The 17,465-nt window shown below is 49.9% G+C and overlaps 1 protein-coding gene across 1 annotated transcript in view; it reads right to left on the bottom strand.

Annotated features, from left to right (window-relative positions):
• PREX1 (phosphatidylinositol-3,4,5-trisphosphate dependent Rac exchange factor 1) overlaps window positions 1–17,465 on the bottom strand; it is a 179,052-nt gene that overhangs the window by 62,461 nt on the left and 99,126 nt on the right. The window contains exons 6-7 of the mRNA XM_041733137.1: window positions 13,812–13,973; window positions 6,701–6,834 (exon numbers count right to left, since the gene is read on the bottom strand). Of these exons, the coding sequence (XP_041589071.1) occupies window positions 6,701–6,834; window positions 13,812–13,973 (296 nt within the window). The remainder of the gene's footprint in view (window positions 1–6,700; window positions 6,835–13,811; window positions 13,974–17,465) is intronic.

Genomic DNA, 17,465 nt, shown 5'->3' with positions numbered 1-17,465 from the left:
ATGTTGTGGTTAAAATAAAACAGAGGATGAGGTCTCGGGGCTCGAAGGCCACTTTGTGGCATGCGCAGGCCCCTCTGCTCTGCCAGATGGGTGATATTCTCAAATCTATTTGCCTGATGTGCACCTGTCACTGCAATTAGGTAAACTCCATATTATGTAAGTGAGGACATACAAATGTAGAAAGAGTTATCTCCCTGAAAATTAAGGTGACTATTTTGGAAAGACATGATAAAAGTGAGTTGCTTTTGTGTTAAGAGTAAACTTCTCCTCAAAGAAACTTTGGCTCGGGATCCCTGGGTGGCGCAGCGGTTTAGCGCCTGCCTTTGGCCCAGGGCACGATCCTGGAGACCCAGGATCGAATCCCACGTCGGGCTCCCAGTGCATGGAGCCTGCTTCTCCCTCTGCCTATGTCTCTGCCTCTCTTTCTCTCTCTCTGTGACTATCATAAATTAATTAATTAATTAATTAAAAAAGAAAAAAAACTGGCTCTAGATTAAAAGAATGTTTAATGAACACAGAGTATATGCTTTTAATTAAAATATTTAAGGTTTGTAAAAAATTAATAATAAAGCAAGAAGATGCTTAAGGAGGGTGCAGTGCAGGATTTTAACTGGACAGGGGAGGAAGAGGTGGTCAGGGGAGGTCTCATTGAAGAGGTGGTTTTAGAGCAAAGACCTACCGAAGATGAGGGAGGAACCTAGGAGGGTATCTGGGGAAGATCATTCTAGGCCCCAGGCAATGTTGCAAGGAGCAGCGCCGGCTGGTGGTTGAAGCTGAGTGGGCAAGGGTGAGTGTGGGGACAGAGGTCAGAGCAGCCACACGGGCCAGATCTGGCAGGGTCCTGTGGGCTGTGATGAAGATGGGCTCCTCCTGACAGTGTGAGATGGGGGCCATGGAGGGTCTCAGCAGAGGAAAAGCATGATCTGATCTAGGTTATGTGGCAGCCTGTGGGGAAGGGACTGCAGGTGGGGCCAGGAGAGCCCACAGGAAACTAGAAGCCACCGAGGAGCACAATGGTTTGTGCACACCTACCCATACTTACTTACCTACATGTGTGCGGACACATACAAGTTTCTATAAACTTTTTATTAAAATGTAAAATCCGTACAGGAAAAAAAATGCCCAAAAAAGTATGTTTAACTTTTATAGAGTGAGAACACTTCTATTATCATTGTAAACACTCCCAAAAGCCCCCCACTGTGCCCCCTCCCCAGTTACTCCCACCACCACCACCACCAAGCAAGAGTGGCCTCTATCCTGACCTATGACCCTATGGATTTGCTCTGCCTGTTTGGGAACTTCACATACATGGAATCACAAAGGGTGATGGTGATCGATAGGTCGGTTGCTTCGTTCGGTGCCACCGTGTCTTATGAAGAACACACGTGCACATCTCGGCAAGTGATCGACCTCAGCTGAACTGCTGACTTACAAGGGATGCACATGATCGACTTTACCAGAGAATGCCAAGCTGTTTCCCAAAGTAGTTGTACGAACCCCCCCTACCCCACCCCAGGAGAGCAGGAACATTCCTGCTGGCTCCCCATCCTCTGGAGCTAACGTCCACTGCGGCCATTCTGGTGGGCATAGAGTGGCGGCTCATTAAACATCACACTTGTATTTCCCTGATGAGTAATGAGGCTGAGCCCCTTTTCATGTTTTTGGCCGTCTGGTCCTGTGGGCCATGGGCTTTTGTGAGATGACTGTCCCTTGCACATTTTTCTGTTGGGTTGTCTTTTTCTTAATGCTTTATACCAAGAGTTGGCAAACTTTTCCTGAAAGGGGCCAGATAGATGGTAAACATTTTCAGTTTTATGAGCCATATGGTCTCTGTGTCAACTACTCAACTCTGCCCTTGCAGCATGAAAGCATTCACAGACAACACCAAAACAAATGGGCATGCCATGTGCCAATAAGTCATTATAAAAAGCCAAATATGGCTTATAGGACTTCTCACTACATTCTGGATGTGAGTTCCCTGTCAGTTATATGGATCTCAAAGACCCCTAGTCCATAGCTTACCTTTTTATTCTCTAAACAGTGTCTTTTGATAAGTTCTTCATTTTAATATGATCTGATGAATCTACTTTTCCTTTAAATTACACTTTTTGTCCTATTTAAGAAATCTTTGCTTACCATCAGATCATGAAGATAGTCTCCTATGCCTTCCTCTGAAAACCTGATTTTTTGACTCTGCACATTTAAATCTCTGATCCATCTGAAGTTGATTTTTTTGTACCATCTGAGCTAATAGTCAAGACTCATTTTCCCCACCGGATATCAAACTAACCAAGCATCATTTATTGAACTGCATTGGCATTTTTGTTGAAATTCACATGACCACGTCCATGGGGGTCTGCTCCTGGACTGGCTGTTCTATTCCACTGAGCTATATGTCTGATTTTACACCAATACTATGTTATTTTACTCACTGCAGCTGCATAGTAAGCCTGGGTACCAATAATGCAAGTCCTCCAGCTTTGTCCTTTTTCAAAATTGTCGTAGCTATTTCTCTGTTTCCATGTAAATTTTATAATCATTTATGCATACATACACAAAGACTCCCTCCTGGAGTTCTTATTAGAAGCACTGAAGTTCTAGCCTAAGTTTGGAGACATGGGCTGCCTGGGTGGCTCAGCAGTAGAGTGTCTACCTTTGGCTTAAGGCGTGATCCTGGGGTCCTAGGATCAAGTCCCACATCAGGCTCCCCACAGGGAGCCTGCTTCTCCCTCTGCCTGTGTCTCTGCCTCTCTCTCTCTCTGCGTCTCTCATGAATGAGTAAACAAAATCGTTAAAAAAAAAAAAGTTTGGGGACAGATAAGAAAGGACTTGCTAAAGAAGTGGGTGTAAGGTAAGGTCAATGAAGATTCTGGTCTGGTTTCCTGGGTAAACAGTAGTGCCATTTACTCAGAATGAGGAAGACTGGAGGAAGAAAAGGTCTGGGGCAGCAGTTGTAATGAAAATTAAGAGTCGGGGCGCCTGGTGGCTCAGTGGTTGAGCGTCTGCCTTTGGCTCAGGTCATGATTCTGGGGTCCTAGGATTGAGTCCCACATCGGGCTCCCCACCAGGAGCCTGCTTCTCCCTTTGCCTATGTCTCTGCCTCTCTTTCTGGGTCTCTCAGGAATAAATAAATAAATAAAATAAAATGAATGAATGAATGGATGAATGAATGAATGAATGAATGAAAGAAGAAAAAGAAAGAAAGAAAGAAAGAAAGAAAGAAAGAAAGAAAGAAAGAAAGAAAGACTGACTCACAAAGAGTCTTGCTTTAGGCCCCATCTAAGTGTGAGCTGTATGTGAGATACCTACAGGAAGACAGAGATGGGTCATTCTTCTTTATGTACATGTGCCAGCATTATTCTAGCTGATTTACACATTTCATCCTACTTCATCTATAAAAACAATCCTATTGGGTGGGGACTACTTTCATCCCCATTGAACAGACAGGATAACAGAGGCACAAAAAGCTGATGTCACGTGCCCAAGGCCACACAGCTGGTAAGCAGCAGGACCTCTAGGTCCTTAACCCCGGAGTGACGCCACTACCCCTCAGACACAAGCAGCTGAGGTATCAGAAATTGAGCTCTTCTTGGGGTCTGTTTCCCATTCTGAACAACGGGCAAATGGGGTCCTAGAACACTCCTTCCACTTCTGATGGAAGCCTCTACTTTTGAATTAGGCCAGAAGCGCTGTGAGTCAGAGGCCTTCCATGACCCGCATCCCGGACAGGGCGGTGCCCCGCACAACCCATGCAAAGACAAAACCGTCGGCAGACACCTAGCAGTGTCAGGCGCTTCCTGTGACCACATTGGTCAGGCTGGGAGTTCTATCCACCCCTGCCCAATCCCTCTGGGACCTCCTGGAGCCTGGCCCTCTGGCTCCGTATCCAGAGGCAGGAATGCTGGCTGCCCACCACATTCTCCCAGGAGACAGATGTGCCCTTTCCATCCAGCCAGCCCGGCTCACTCATGGAACTGAGGCAGCAAATGGCCTTTAGAGACCTCATGGCAGCCACGGAGCCAGTCCTAGAAGCCCCACCTGAGATCCAGCACCAGCAGGATGGGCCGCAATTGCTCAACAGGTGTGACCCTGCCAATGGAGGAAGGGCTGGTACTAGGGCGGCCCAAGGTGAGCAAGGTCAACTAAAGCTGGAGCAGGTCACACATGCCCAAAGGGATGTTCTATTTCCTAAACTCCAGGGTGCAGGGAACAGTGCCTGCTTCAAATAGCCCAGGGTGGCTGGCAGGGAAGGGCACAGCCAAAACAGGCAGGAAGCAAGAAGGAAGGAAAGGCGGAGAGGAGAGGACCTGGGGGACACGAGACAGACACAGGCCTAATGGGAGCGGGCAAGAATAAAACATCAGCCAAGTAAGACACACTCTGGGAGATGGTAGAGGAGGGAGGCCAAGGCCTTTAATCAAAAGGGCCAAACCCAGAACTAGGAGGAAGGGCAGAGGGGCAGGGGCCCCGGTCAAAGTGCCTACTATGCACCTGGAGCTGCACGTGTCCATGAACAGGAACACAATGTGGATGGAGCTAAGTTAACAGTAGTAGGAACAGCAGCCAACCCTTACTTTGTGAGCTTTACTAGGGGCTGGGCACGCCTAACACACTGGCTCTTCACAATGACTCTCTGAGGTCCATGTGATAATTCACCCAATCCTGCATATAAGGGAACCCAGACAAAGAGAGACAAAATCACAAAGCCAGAGAACTGTGAACATGATTCAATCGTCAGGAGCTCACTCTAAACCCAACCTTGCTGTAAGAAGCGGTTTATCATTCCCATTCCACAGAATAGGAAGCTGAGGTTCAGAGAGGTCAGGCTGGAGGAGAAAGAGAAGCCCAAACACATGCAATGAATGCCATCATTCACCCTATGGAAAGGTTCCTGACGACAACCTCAGGAGGCGCAGAAACAGACAAGGAAGATGAGGCTCAGGGACAATACGTGAGGTGCCTGGAGCTACAAAGGGAGGTGGGGACAATGCTGACAGTGGGTCCCAGGGTCTGGACCTCCCTAAGCCTTAGCCTCTACTAGATCAAGGAGTAAAGAAGCCTCTGAAAAGCCACCATTTCATCCTTAAAACAAGGTAAAAAGAAGACGGATTCAAACAGGCTGGATTGAGACTGTCCTCAGGAAACTGAAAGACAGAGATCTCTCAGTTCACCACTAATCTATCCAGCCAGCCAGCCACTCACGCCCCCATCCATCCATCTCCCAATTCTCCCTCTCTACAACCATCCATCCATCCATCCATCCATCCACCCACTTGATCATTCAACCCTCCATCCCAGAATCCAACTACCCCAACAACTATCAACCAACCAACCAATCATCCATCCAACCAGCCAACTGACCATCTATCCATTAATCTCCCATTTTATTACTATCCCTCCATCTTCCCGTTCATTTAAATACCATACATGCAGGGTACCAACTCACCTTCATGGGAACACACCTCTGCCAGCTCATAGCAGCTTCATACCCACTTCTCCAACTACCCAAACATCCATACATCCCCCCAGTCTTCCCCTCCATCCCTCCATCCAGCCATCTCCTACACCTCCAACCACTTACCCATCCACTCATTCATCCATCCACAATCCTCCCGGGCCTCTCTTCATCCACCATCCTCTCACCCTCCAAAACCCCACCTGTGCACCCTCCTCCTATCTGCCCACACATCCCATCATCATTCACACTCGCAATCATGCATGCACCTGTACGTGTCTACCACTCACTCACCCATCCATTTACTCCTTAACTCTACAAAGCGTAGGAAGCTCCAGGGAAAGATACAAAGGTGACAAAGATAATATCCTTTCCCTCAAAAAGCTTAACAGTGGAAGAGCCCTCTGCCCTTGAATCCCCCACCTTTGGGTCTTAGAATCATAGGATGTTAGCGTCACAAAGAATCTCCAAATTTCTATGACCGTCTAGACCAACATTATCCAATATAGCAGCCACAAGCCATATGTGGCTGCTGAACACTTAAAATGAGGCTAGGACAAATTGAGATGTGCTGTAAGTGTAAGATATGCATCAGATCTTGAAGATTTGGTGTAAAAAAATGCAAAATATCTCTTTAAAAATTTTCAAAAATTGAATATACATTGGTTATATACATTAAATGATAGAGATACATTGAAAAAAACAAAATATATTATTTAAATTCACGTTGCCTGTTTCTTTTTGCTTTTTTAATTTTAACTTTTTAAACTTATTTAAATTCAATTAGTTAACATGTAGTATATTGTTAGTTTTAGATGTAAGTTCAGTGATTCATCAGTTGCATATAACACCCAATGTTCATCACATCACATTCCCATAACCCGGTTACCCCATCCCTCCACCCACCTCCTCACCAGCAACCCTCAGTTTGTTTCCTAGAGTTAGTTAAGAGTCTCTTATGGCTTGTCTCCCTCTCTGGTTTCATTTTATTTTTCCCTCCCTTCCCCTACGGTGCTCTGTAATATGGCTGCTAGAAAATTTTATATAACACATGTGGCTTACGTTATATTTCTATTAGGCAATACTGATCTAGAACAAACCCCTCAACTCAGAAGAACAAAGGGAGGCCAAGAGAGGGGAGTAACAAGCCTAAGGTGTCACCGTGAAAAACTGTTAGGGTCCCATCCAATCCCTGCCTCCTGGACCACATGGGCAGCCCCACCCCCAGCTGCCCCAGCAACTCACCTGGATTTCCGCTTGCAATAGACGAGGAGGTTGTCAAAGAGGAAGAAGGCCCTCTCCTGAATGTTGCCCGCAGAGATTTTTAACAAAGTCCCCTGTAGGAGGAGCTGAGTGCAGATGTCCGTGAGGTTGGAGCCCTGGGAGAGTGATGAGGGGAGCACGGAATGAGCCAGCAAATCCAGGGGAGAGCACTCGAGGATATCAGCTTCCTTCCCAGAGACAGAACCTACCATTGGCCCCCTCGTACCCCAAAACCTAAATGCACCATGCAGGAAATCTGTCAGCAGACGGAAAATCCCAACAATCTGAGCAATGGCTTCTGTCTGTTGAGCACACCTGAACAACGTCAGGAAGAGCACATGGAGATGCCCACTTCACAGAAGAGAGATCTGGCCTCAGGGCGGAGAAACCACCCAGCCCTAGTTGGCATCCACTTTTATTTTGCTTCAGTTTTTGTCTGGCATTTGGGGGTTTTTGTTTGTTTTGGTTTTTGCCTGTCCTTTCCTGATTTATGTCTTGACTTGTGATCATATGGCCCTAACCAGAACGCCACTTCCATAAGGACAGGAAGCATTATCAAGTATTATTAAACATTCGCCAAGGTCTTCCAAGCACCTGTAGCCCTCTTGGGCATACAAGCAGGTGCTCAATAAATGCCTGCAGAGCAGGTAATAAGCACAGTGTGAACACCATCGGGGCAGGATTTTTAGAGCACTTACCCTAGCTACAGATACGGATACAGATGGAGACAATTCTCAAACTCTACGTGGTCATCAATGCTAAGTGACAGGGGTGGTGGTGGCTACAATGTTAACTATACATAAACTTCACTGAACCTCCATGAGGTTCCGGGGTGGGGGGGGAGATCAGGAACCAGGAGGACGGGACCACACAGGTCTGTCTGGAACTCAGGGAGGACCAAAGCAGGGCACAGAGCTCTCCAAGTGCTCAATGAGAGGAAGCTAGAAACATACCTGGGAGGGCACAGGATGCCAGCTAGCTGTGGTCCTCACCTGTCTCAGGAGTGGAGTTTAGTGGGCACCTAGCTATCCAACCACAGACTCTGCTTCCCAGCATCCTTGTCAGTGTGGTCATGTGACTAAATTATGGCCACTGTGGCTCGTTTTTACAATATTCCCTTTATTTTTTTTTTTTAAACAAAATTCCCTTTAAAGAAAATAGCTTCCTCTCCTCTCCCTCCCTCCCCTCTTGTCACAGGCTGGAAGACAGCTGGACTGGTGGCACACACCATAGCAGGTGGTAGAGCAAGAAGATGGAAGGAACCTGGGTCCAAAGGGAGCAGAGCTGCTCGGCCCCCAGCTTGCTCTGCTGCTGAGAAACCAACTTCTACCTCATTTATGCCATTCTCTCTCCTGTCAGCAGTCAACCACATCCTTGAACCCATACATCGGGATAAGGACCAGGCCCATCAATAGGTGGACAATGGGGTGCCCCTGACATTTAGGCCCAAGGGATACTACACAAAAGTGGGGTTCAGCGAGGCTCGTTTGACAGACCTGCAGATAATAGGGGTAGGAGAATGAGATGTGATATTATCTTAGCCCAGAAATCAACTTGAGAAAAAGAGAGGGAGAAGTGTGTGTTCACAGAGTCTCCTTCCCCAAACACGCAACAACCAGAACCAAAGGGGAGTTCATACCCCGATGACATATGCTGACTCAATTACTTCTGAGACCTAGTAAGGGGAACTGGTTCTAGAAACTCAGAAATCAGGCTTTCTGCTATCTCCCCACTGCAGTCTCCCCTGAATTGCTGCTCCCAGGCACAGCAAATTCATCACTCAAAAATGCAGAGATCCCTCTGGGGCCCACCTGGAGTCCTGGGAAACCAATCTCCCTGTGATTAAGAGCTAGGCAGCCTAGGGCAGGAGCATGCACCCGTTTAACAGAAATCACAATATGGATGCCTGCATGCTGCAGGCAGGGATCTGACTCCACACACACAGCTACTAGCAAGGTAGCGAGCCCACTGCTCCATGGCTCGGGGCTCTTGTGACAAAGAGACCCCTGGGCCTCCAGTATACTCACAAACAGGGTAAGCATGATGCTTGGGGTCACGAAGCTCTATCAGTGGCCCATGGGCCAGCTTGGGCAGCTCCTGGAGACCACATGCCTCCCCATCTCACTCATGCCCACCCATCAACCCTTCCAGCCTCTAAAGGGCTGCTTGTATGTGGATCTGGTACCTGGTCTGGCTGCAGGGCCTGGAACCCCGACATCACACAGGCCCACACCTGGCCTCTCTGTCAACATCCAGGGACCCCAGAGAGCAGTGAACCCAGCCTGGGAAGCTGCCCCTCCAACCTTGACCTAAGACCACCTAGCAAATACACTTGAAATGCCAAGGACACTTTAGGCAGATGCTCCTTCTACCTTAGCTGAGAAGCCCAGGTGGCCCTTGGACTCCCCAGAATCCTTGAACCTGGGTCAAGGGTGATTCTGAGGATCAGACACACAGGGAAGAGGCTGAGCACCAAGGTGTCCACCAGTCAGGACTGGAGACTTGGAGACAGCGTAGGATCCATCCAACTGAAGCACTAACATGTGGAGAAGATGGGAAAAGCTTATCACGTGCCTGCTGCTATTCTAAGTATTTTGTATGAATCCAGTTCATCCTTACCACAACTCTCATTTTACAGGTGAAGAAACTTAGGCACAGAGCAGGGAAGCAACGTGTTCAAGGTTACACAGCTGGTCCGTGAGCAAACTGGGACTTAAACCCAGACAGGATGGCCCCATGCCCTGACCCACCAACCTCCCTTACCCGGGGGGGGGGGGGGGGGGGGGGGGGGTCTTAGAAGGTAATTGACAACCGGAAGGGCTTTTTAATGAGACTACTCGTCTAGAGAGAGCAGGGGTCTCCGAAGGGGAAAGACCACAGCCCCTTGGAGCACAAGGCATCCCAAGAAGGGTAGAAGAACATATGACAACTTCTGTTTATGGTCTCTCTCTGTCTCTCTGTCTCTCTGTCTCTCTGTCTCTCTTTTAATAACAACTTTATGTTTCCTCACTCCTGTTGCCTTCTGTCCCTCTGAGGATGAGTGGTCAATTGATGGTCTCTTAAACCAGCGTTTCAAGAGCCAGCGAGACAAGTGTGCTCTATTTCCTCCTTATTAAGAACATGCATTTCTTTTTATGACTGTGAGCTTCACACAAAAGTCCATGGGGCTTGCTTCCCAAGTGTCCCTGTGTGGGAGGGTCAGCCCACACTGGGTATGAGCTGTAGCTAAAGTTGCACGATGCTTTTTCATCTTAAAAAAAAAAAAAGAAAAAGAAAAAAAGAAAGAAAAAAAAAAATTTGAGACTAAACTCCTGCTCTGCTGCCACAGCTCCTCCCGCCGTTTATGGAGCGTTTACTCTGAGCCAGTGAAGAAGCACTGTGTTGAGTGTCATGCATGCATCCCCTCCCAAATCCTCAAGTGACCCAAGAAGGGGGAATGCCATCATCCAGACTTCTCAGATGGAGAAACTGAGGATAAGAACCCCTCCCTGCAAGGGATCCCTGGGTGGCTCAGAGGTTTGGCGCCTGCCTTCAGCCCAGGGCATGATCCTGGAGTCCCAGGATCGAGTCCCACATCGGGCTCCCTGCATGGAGCCTGCTTCTCCCTCTGCCTGTGTCTCTCTCTCTCTCTCTCTCTGTCTCTTGTGAATAAATAAATAAAATCTTTAAAAAAAAAAAAAAAAAAAAAAGAACCCCTCCCTGCAAAGGGAGCAGGCTTGTCCACTCACTTCCACGGTATTGCAACATACTGCCATTTCCATGTGCTCGGTAAATTGGATTTATGGATTAATTTATCTGGTTTTAAGTAAACCAGTCTCTCGACTAAAAAGGACAAGCAGATTACAAAGGATGGGGGCGGGGAGGAAACCAGAGACTGGAGATCAAACATATGATGCACACCCAAGCACACAGCAAGAAAGCAGCCAAGGAGAGACTCTCCCTCCTTCCAAAATGAGTCCCTTGCCAGCCATATTCCAAGAGCTAGATGGCAGCCCTCTAACTAGATTGGCGAGAGGTCAGATGGAAAGATCAGTAATTATCACAGGAAGATTATCAGAAGTAAGGATCTGCAACCACCGCCATTCACCACAGACTACACCCGAAATCACACTGTCCCCCGAGGCTGTAACTACAGAGAGCAAGAAGCCATTGCAAGTAGCTTCACTGTTACATGTGATTTTTTCTAGCTACGACACATTATTTTTACAAGTCACCTTGGGGATCCAACTGCATTTAAGAACCTTTCTGGGGCGCTTGGCAGGCTCAGTCAGTGGGCATGTGACTCCTGATCTTGGGGTTGTGAGTTCAAGCCCCACATCGGGTGTAGAGATTACTTTTAAAAAAACTGGGGCACCCAGGTGGCTCAGTGGTTGAGCGTCTGCCTTTGGCTCAGGGCGTGATACCGAGCTCCCCAGATCGAGTCTCACACTGGGCTCCTTGCGGGGAGCCTGCTTCTCTCTCTATGTCTCTGTCTCTCTTTGTGTCTCATGAGTAAACAAATAAAATCTTAAAAAAAAAAAAAGAAAAAAAGATACACTTAAAACAAAAAAAAACAAATACTCCTCCCTACTGCACAGGAAACTATTTTACTTTTTCCAAAGAGCATTCATACTGCAGTTTTCACTTTATCCTCAGAATGACACCAGGAGATACCTTCAAGAGACAGTGTTACTCAGTGTTACAACCAAGGGCAAATGGAGGCCGAGAGAGCAGGACAACCTTGCGTGATGAAGGGCAGACTATAAGTTATGGGGCTGGGCCTCCAAACCAAGTCCTGTGCCTCAGTTTCCCCCGCTGTCCAGCAGGAGTTAATAACAGCCCCTCCCCTCAGTATTGGAAACATGTAACAGAGGCTCAGTAATTGCCAGAAAGTCTTGTTCTGGCTCCTGCATTTCCTACTGCACCTAGAAACAGGGCTCGAAATAAGGGCCGCTCTCAAATTGTAGATTTTTTCAGGATCTAAAAGGGCCCCCGAAGACCCTAAGTTCTTATTTCCTCAGATCCTTCCCAGAAGCAGGCATCTAGAAATCACTTCTGCTCTGACTGCCAAATAGCTTGCTCAATCCTCCTCTCCACAGGGGCCCATGTGCGAAATATCTTTTTCAGCTGGTTTCCAGGAAACTCTCGGTGTCTCCCAGAAGAACTGCTCTGTCTTCCTTTTTTGAAAATAAATATTGAGTAACTTATGTCTCCTGCTCTCTTCACCTTGGCTGCCAGGAAGCTCAAAGCCCAAACGGGCTTAAACACATCCCCTACTCTCTTGGCAACTTAGATAAGGGTGTTCACCAAAAGTGGCCATGTGGCCCAATGGTCAATGAGATGAAAGGGGAAGTAAGTCTCTTTGGGGCTCCCTGGAAAGGTTTTTCTCCACTGAGGAGAACTGCTCCCTCTCACTGCCCTGGCCATGCCCCTGTCTCCTCCTGTTTTGGAACATGTGATGCCTGGGGCTACTGCTCTCATGGAGCCAAGAGGGGAAGGCCAGGAGGACCACAAGAGACAAAATGGGAGCCCTGACATCTTGGGGCTGAAATGAGCCCTGAGACAACATACCCTAACCAGCACACTTGAGAGTACCTGACAATTTGCAGCCGCAGGAAATGGAAACTAACCTACATAATATTTTAAGCAAAAAGAAATGAGGGGCTCGCTTAATCACTGGGTGGTCTAGGGGAGCCAGGAGTCTAAACCAGGGCTCCCAGAGGACCAACAGCACTGTATACCTGGCCCACCCACCACAGAGCCACCGCCTCTGCCCCAACTGGGGAAAGGAAGGGTCGCACACCACCTGTCCGAGCTGATGCCACAGGAGAACACCCCCCAGGGCTGCAACCAGGCCCTCGGGAGCTGCTGCCTCACTGTCAGCTGCAAAGCCATCCCCTGCCTGCTAGACACACACCGCCACCAACAAACAGATGGCCCACGCCCCCCGACACCCAGGAAGCCGGAACCTGGACCCTCTGCTAATGCTACCACAGAAAGCCAAACAGGACCACGGCGACGCTCTGCAGCAAAAAACAGCACAGGGGTGGCTGGCCTCCGTCCCACCCACCATCCAAATTCCCAGCAGCTGGGTCTGAATTCGGCCGATTATACCCCAACCCTAAACTGCACGGGGAACTAGAAACACAGCTCTTCATTCTCTGGCTTTGGCAAGAGAGGAAGTCCCAGCGGGAGGAGGATGGTACGTGGCAAGCGCTAATCCACGGGACCCGCCTCCTCCCTGAAAGCAGGCTCCTGTCTGTAGCCAAACTCTCAATCTCGCACTGATACAGGGTCACATTCAGGATTCCTGAACACAGGGAAAAGAAGTGGAAATCCCAAAAGCAGCAAGCGCCAGAAAACCCAAAGGGTCTAAGCAGATGATTCAGAGAAGAATCTAGGCGTCTTTCATCTTTGCTTTTGATCCTCTGTTCCAGCTGCATTTACTCTGATATTGTTTTTTTTTTATTTATTTATTCAGATTTTCCCATTTCCTTCAACAGATTTGTAGGAAATCTCTAATAATCTAAGGAAGACAGGAAGGCTTAAATGAATAAATGATGCACAATGGGAAGATTTCAAGAATCCCATACCCTCGTAAGCATGACAATAGTAATACAATAGCAACACCTACCATTTATTGAGTACCTACTGTGTGTCAGGAATACATGAGGAAAAAGGAGGTTCAGAGAAGTGAAGACATTTGCCTAAAGTCATCCAGCAAGAGAGTGTCAAAGCCAGGATTCTGTCCTGGAGTAGACCCTTAAGTATCACAGTGGACTTGGCATCAAAAACTCAAAGGCCTGTGGACACCAGGCAGGTACAGCAACATGTGAAGGAGAGAGACTGGGAGGGACGGGGGGCAGTGGGGAGTGAGAACCGGAGGCTCTAGTGGCTGCTGTCCGGGAGACTGGAGGCCCAGTGCTACCGATTTTTCAAAAGAAACCTGAAATTTAGACTTATGTGGACTTCACTGGAAAATAACTAAATTTTTTTTTTTTTAACAGACACAGAGGCCAAACAAAACACACACTGTAGGCTGAATCTGGTGTCCAGACCACAGTGCGCACCTGCAGCTGTGCATCCCCCGGGCCCCTGTCAAGCCCAGACACACCTCCCAGCCTTCGATGTGGGACTGCAGCTGCTCCAGCGCCTCTAGCTTCTCCATCTGCCGCTTGGTCTCGTTGATGTTAGAGCAGACGGTCTTCATGGCCTGCAGGGCACTCTGGACCGCAGGGTGGTCGGGGTGCTTGCCGGGAGTCCTCTTGGCTAGCTCCTAGGGGACAGAAGAGGACAGGAATGAGAGACATCAACCCAGAGGGAACCAGACACAGCACCTAGGCCACCCGGCCCCAAGCCAAATCCCAGCTCTGCTGCGTACAAACTGGGTGTCCTGGGGCTGGAGAATATCACTGATTCATTCACTCACTCATTCATTCAGTAAACATGCCCTGAGCACCCGCTTCATGGAACGGCAGTGTTCTAGGGCACAGGGACAAATCTGTCAACCAAACAGGGAAATTCCTCAGCTGGTGGGTGTGACATTCTAGTAAAGGAGATGGGCCAAAATCAGGAAAAATCACATAAATAACATAATGTCAGGCAGCAATAATACTTTGAAAGCAAATCTGAATGACAGGCTCTAGGCTCTAAGGTCTTGAGAAGGGGGGTGTTCTTTCTTTTTATTTTAAAGATTTAATTTATTATTTGATAGAGAAAGAGAGAGCACGAGCGAGGGGAGGGGGAGAAGCAGACTCCTGCTGAGCAGGGAACCTGACGTGGGGCTCAATCCTGGGACCTCAAGATCATGACCCGAGCCGAAGACAGATGTTTAACCCACTGAGCCACCCAGGTGCCCCAGGAGGTGGTCTTTCAAATGGGGAGGTCAGGGAAGACCTCCTGGAGGAGGTGACATCTGAACAGAGACTCTGGATAAAGCAAGGGAGGGAGTCCTGCAAAAACCTTGGCGAAGAGTATGCCAGACTGAGTGTGCCAGCAGATGCAAAGGTGGGAATATATAAGGCATTGAACGAGGGACAGCCAGGAAGTGGCATGGTGGGGAGACAGTACCTGAGAAAGAAAAAGAGAGAGAAACAGACAGATCCGGAGGTCAGAGAGAAGCCACAGATGCTGAGCCCACTCAGCCCCAGTCTTCTCATCTGTAGGGGAGGTACCAGAAACACCTGCACTCCCACAGGGGCCAGATGGACCGTGTAAAGTGGCCAGCCTGGGCCGGCCCTCCCCCAAGCCTTCCCCCAGGCCCTCCCACCCCTGCCACCAGCGCAGGCCTGGGCCATGCTAAGGCCAAGCTTGTGTTGTCACCAAAGGGCTTCAGCAGAGCGGCAAGCATAATGAGAGAGAAACAGGAGGGAGAAACCGGCAGGACCTTAAGATTGCAGGGCAGATTTTCTAGCTGATGAGAGAAATTTCCTCAACCATCTGACCCAAACATGCCCAATGGTTCCAGTATCTCCCCAGTTCTCTGCCCCCCCTGAAAATCACAGACGTGGCGCCATGACATGCCACATGCAGGTGCCAGGGCTGGCCCCGCCCCTCCGTAGCTGGGAGACCTTGGGCCAGTTGCCCTCCCGGCTGAAAAGGAGGGATAAGGAGGACCATGGTGAGGGGGAAGATGGGGAGGATGGTGGCAGTGGTGAGCACCCACTCAGCCCTTCCTCTGTGTTTGTGAGGAAGGATCCACTATTATCCTCTTCAACAGATAAGAAGGTTGAGACAGAGTCGCCCAAGGCTCCCAGAAAGTCAAAGGAGGAGCTGGGCATGAGCCTGGCCGTCTGGTTCTGTCCATGGTCACAGTGAATCCCAGGCTCCAGGACGTCCGTGGGAAAGTTCCTACCTGGGAAGCACTGAGTCTCTGCTAGCCATCGTCCATCTGCTGTCTGACGACACATGCTGGCTGTGACAGCGGGGGCCATCTGCCACGCCAGGGTGTCGTTCTGAGCACTCCGGGCAGAAAACCAAGGCCAGGACGGCCCTCCTCCATCCACTTCATTTCTGCCCAGCCTGAAAATGAACAGCCTCTCCTCCGTGGGACACGGCCGCACGGTCCTGAAGCCCAGACGTTCTGCAACCTCAGGACCCTGAGAGTTTACTGAGCACCTGCCACGCCCTGGGGCCACAGCAAAAGGGAAGCGAGGGACGGGGACGTGGAGCCTGGGCTCTGGCAGAAGGGGCTCCCACAGGGGAAGCGGGACCTGACAACAGCCCCGAGGGGGGGGGTGGATGCCACCCAGATCCACCAGCCAAGGGGAAGGAGGGTGTGATCCGCAGCTTTGACAAAAGGAGGTGCAAGCAGGCTCCCCTACAGAGGGAGCGCCCAAGGCCACTGCGGCTCACCACACAGGAAAGAAGCTGAACGTGCGCTGGGTGTCAGAGCAGCTGCGGGCAAGGTGTCAGTGCTCAGCCCGACAGGCAGGATGGAGGTGGGCGCTGCGGCCAGGGAGCGCGGCGACCGGGGCACACCGGGAGAACTCTGACTTCCTGTGCCTTCATGGCAAGATGCTGACAACCAATGCCAGATCCCTGGCAGATAAGGAGCTCATTTCATAACATCAGAGTCAGAGAAGAACTCCGAAGGAATGAGCCAAAGCATCCAGTAGAAAACGGGCAAATGATAAGAAGGGGCAACTCTCATGCAATGAACCCTTCCCACCCCTCCCCCACCACCCTCTCCTCCTTGGACCCCACCCCCATTCCCTCCCCACTCAGAGTCCACACACAGCCAGACGCTGTCGGAACAAGATGAGGCCCTGTTCCTCTCCTGCTCAGAACCTTCCTGAGGCACCCACAACACTCAGAGAGGACAAAGACCCCACAACGGCCCACAAGGGCCTGCCTATCTGGCCCCACCACCTCTCTGACCTCACTCCCGCACTCTCGCCCTCAGACCCTCCTCTGGCCACTTCACTGTTTCTCAGGCTCAGCCCTACCCCAGGGCCTTTGCACTGGCTGTTCCCTCTACCTGGCCGACTCTTCCCCCAGGTTCCCATACGGCCCCCCTCCTCACCTCCTCCAGGTCTTTGCTCAAAATGCCACCTTCTCAGTCCATCACTCCTGGCCTTTACCAACCCTCTTCGTCTGAGATATTTTTCCTCCACGGTACCCATGCCAACTCTACAAGTATATCTGTTTCCTATTCATCCACCCACTGTCTGTCTCTCCCGGCAGAACCCCAGTCCCACGGAGGTAGGGCTCTGGGCCATTTTGTTCCCTTTGTATCTCCAGCACCTAGGACAACGCCTTCCACAAAACAGCTGCTCAATAGTTGGTGAGTAACTGAATGGCCTCCAAAACCCCTGACACTGCAGCACCAACCGTAGCTCTCTCCTGGAGGGAATCAGGAAGACTCGAGGGATTTGTGAAGAAGAGAACATTCTCACTATGAGATGCGCTGCTTTCCAGTGCTGCATGTCCCAAATCTGGGGACACCACTCCCAGCCATCCCCTCGCACCAAGAATTGATGCCAACAGCTCCTCAGGGATGGACCATGGTCCATCCGCAGGAGCACCACACCCCCGGGGGCCAGGGAGACAGCAGTAACAACTGAATGACGAGGTCTTCACCTGAGTGTGGGCGACAGCTGCATCACCCGCAGATAGATGTAGGAGGTGCAGGGCACGCCGAAGACTCTGCAGGGCCCCAAGGCTGAACCCCGAGTGGCCATTCTGCAAAAAGCATCCCTGACACAAACCCACTAGAGCAGCAGTCCCCAGCAGACGGCTCCCAGGACATGCCCCATTTGGCACCAGC

Source organism: Vulpes lagopus, chromosome 18, assembly GCF_018345385.1.
Source record: "Vulpes lagopus strain Blue_001 chromosome 18, ASM1834538v1, whole genome shotgun sequence".
NCBI lineage: Eukaryota > Metazoa > Chordata > Mammalia > Carnivora > Canidae > Vulpes > Vulpes lagopus.
The sequence above is the reverse complement of the archived record's forward strand: the minus strand, read 5'-3'. Positions and strand labels throughout refer to the sequence as shown.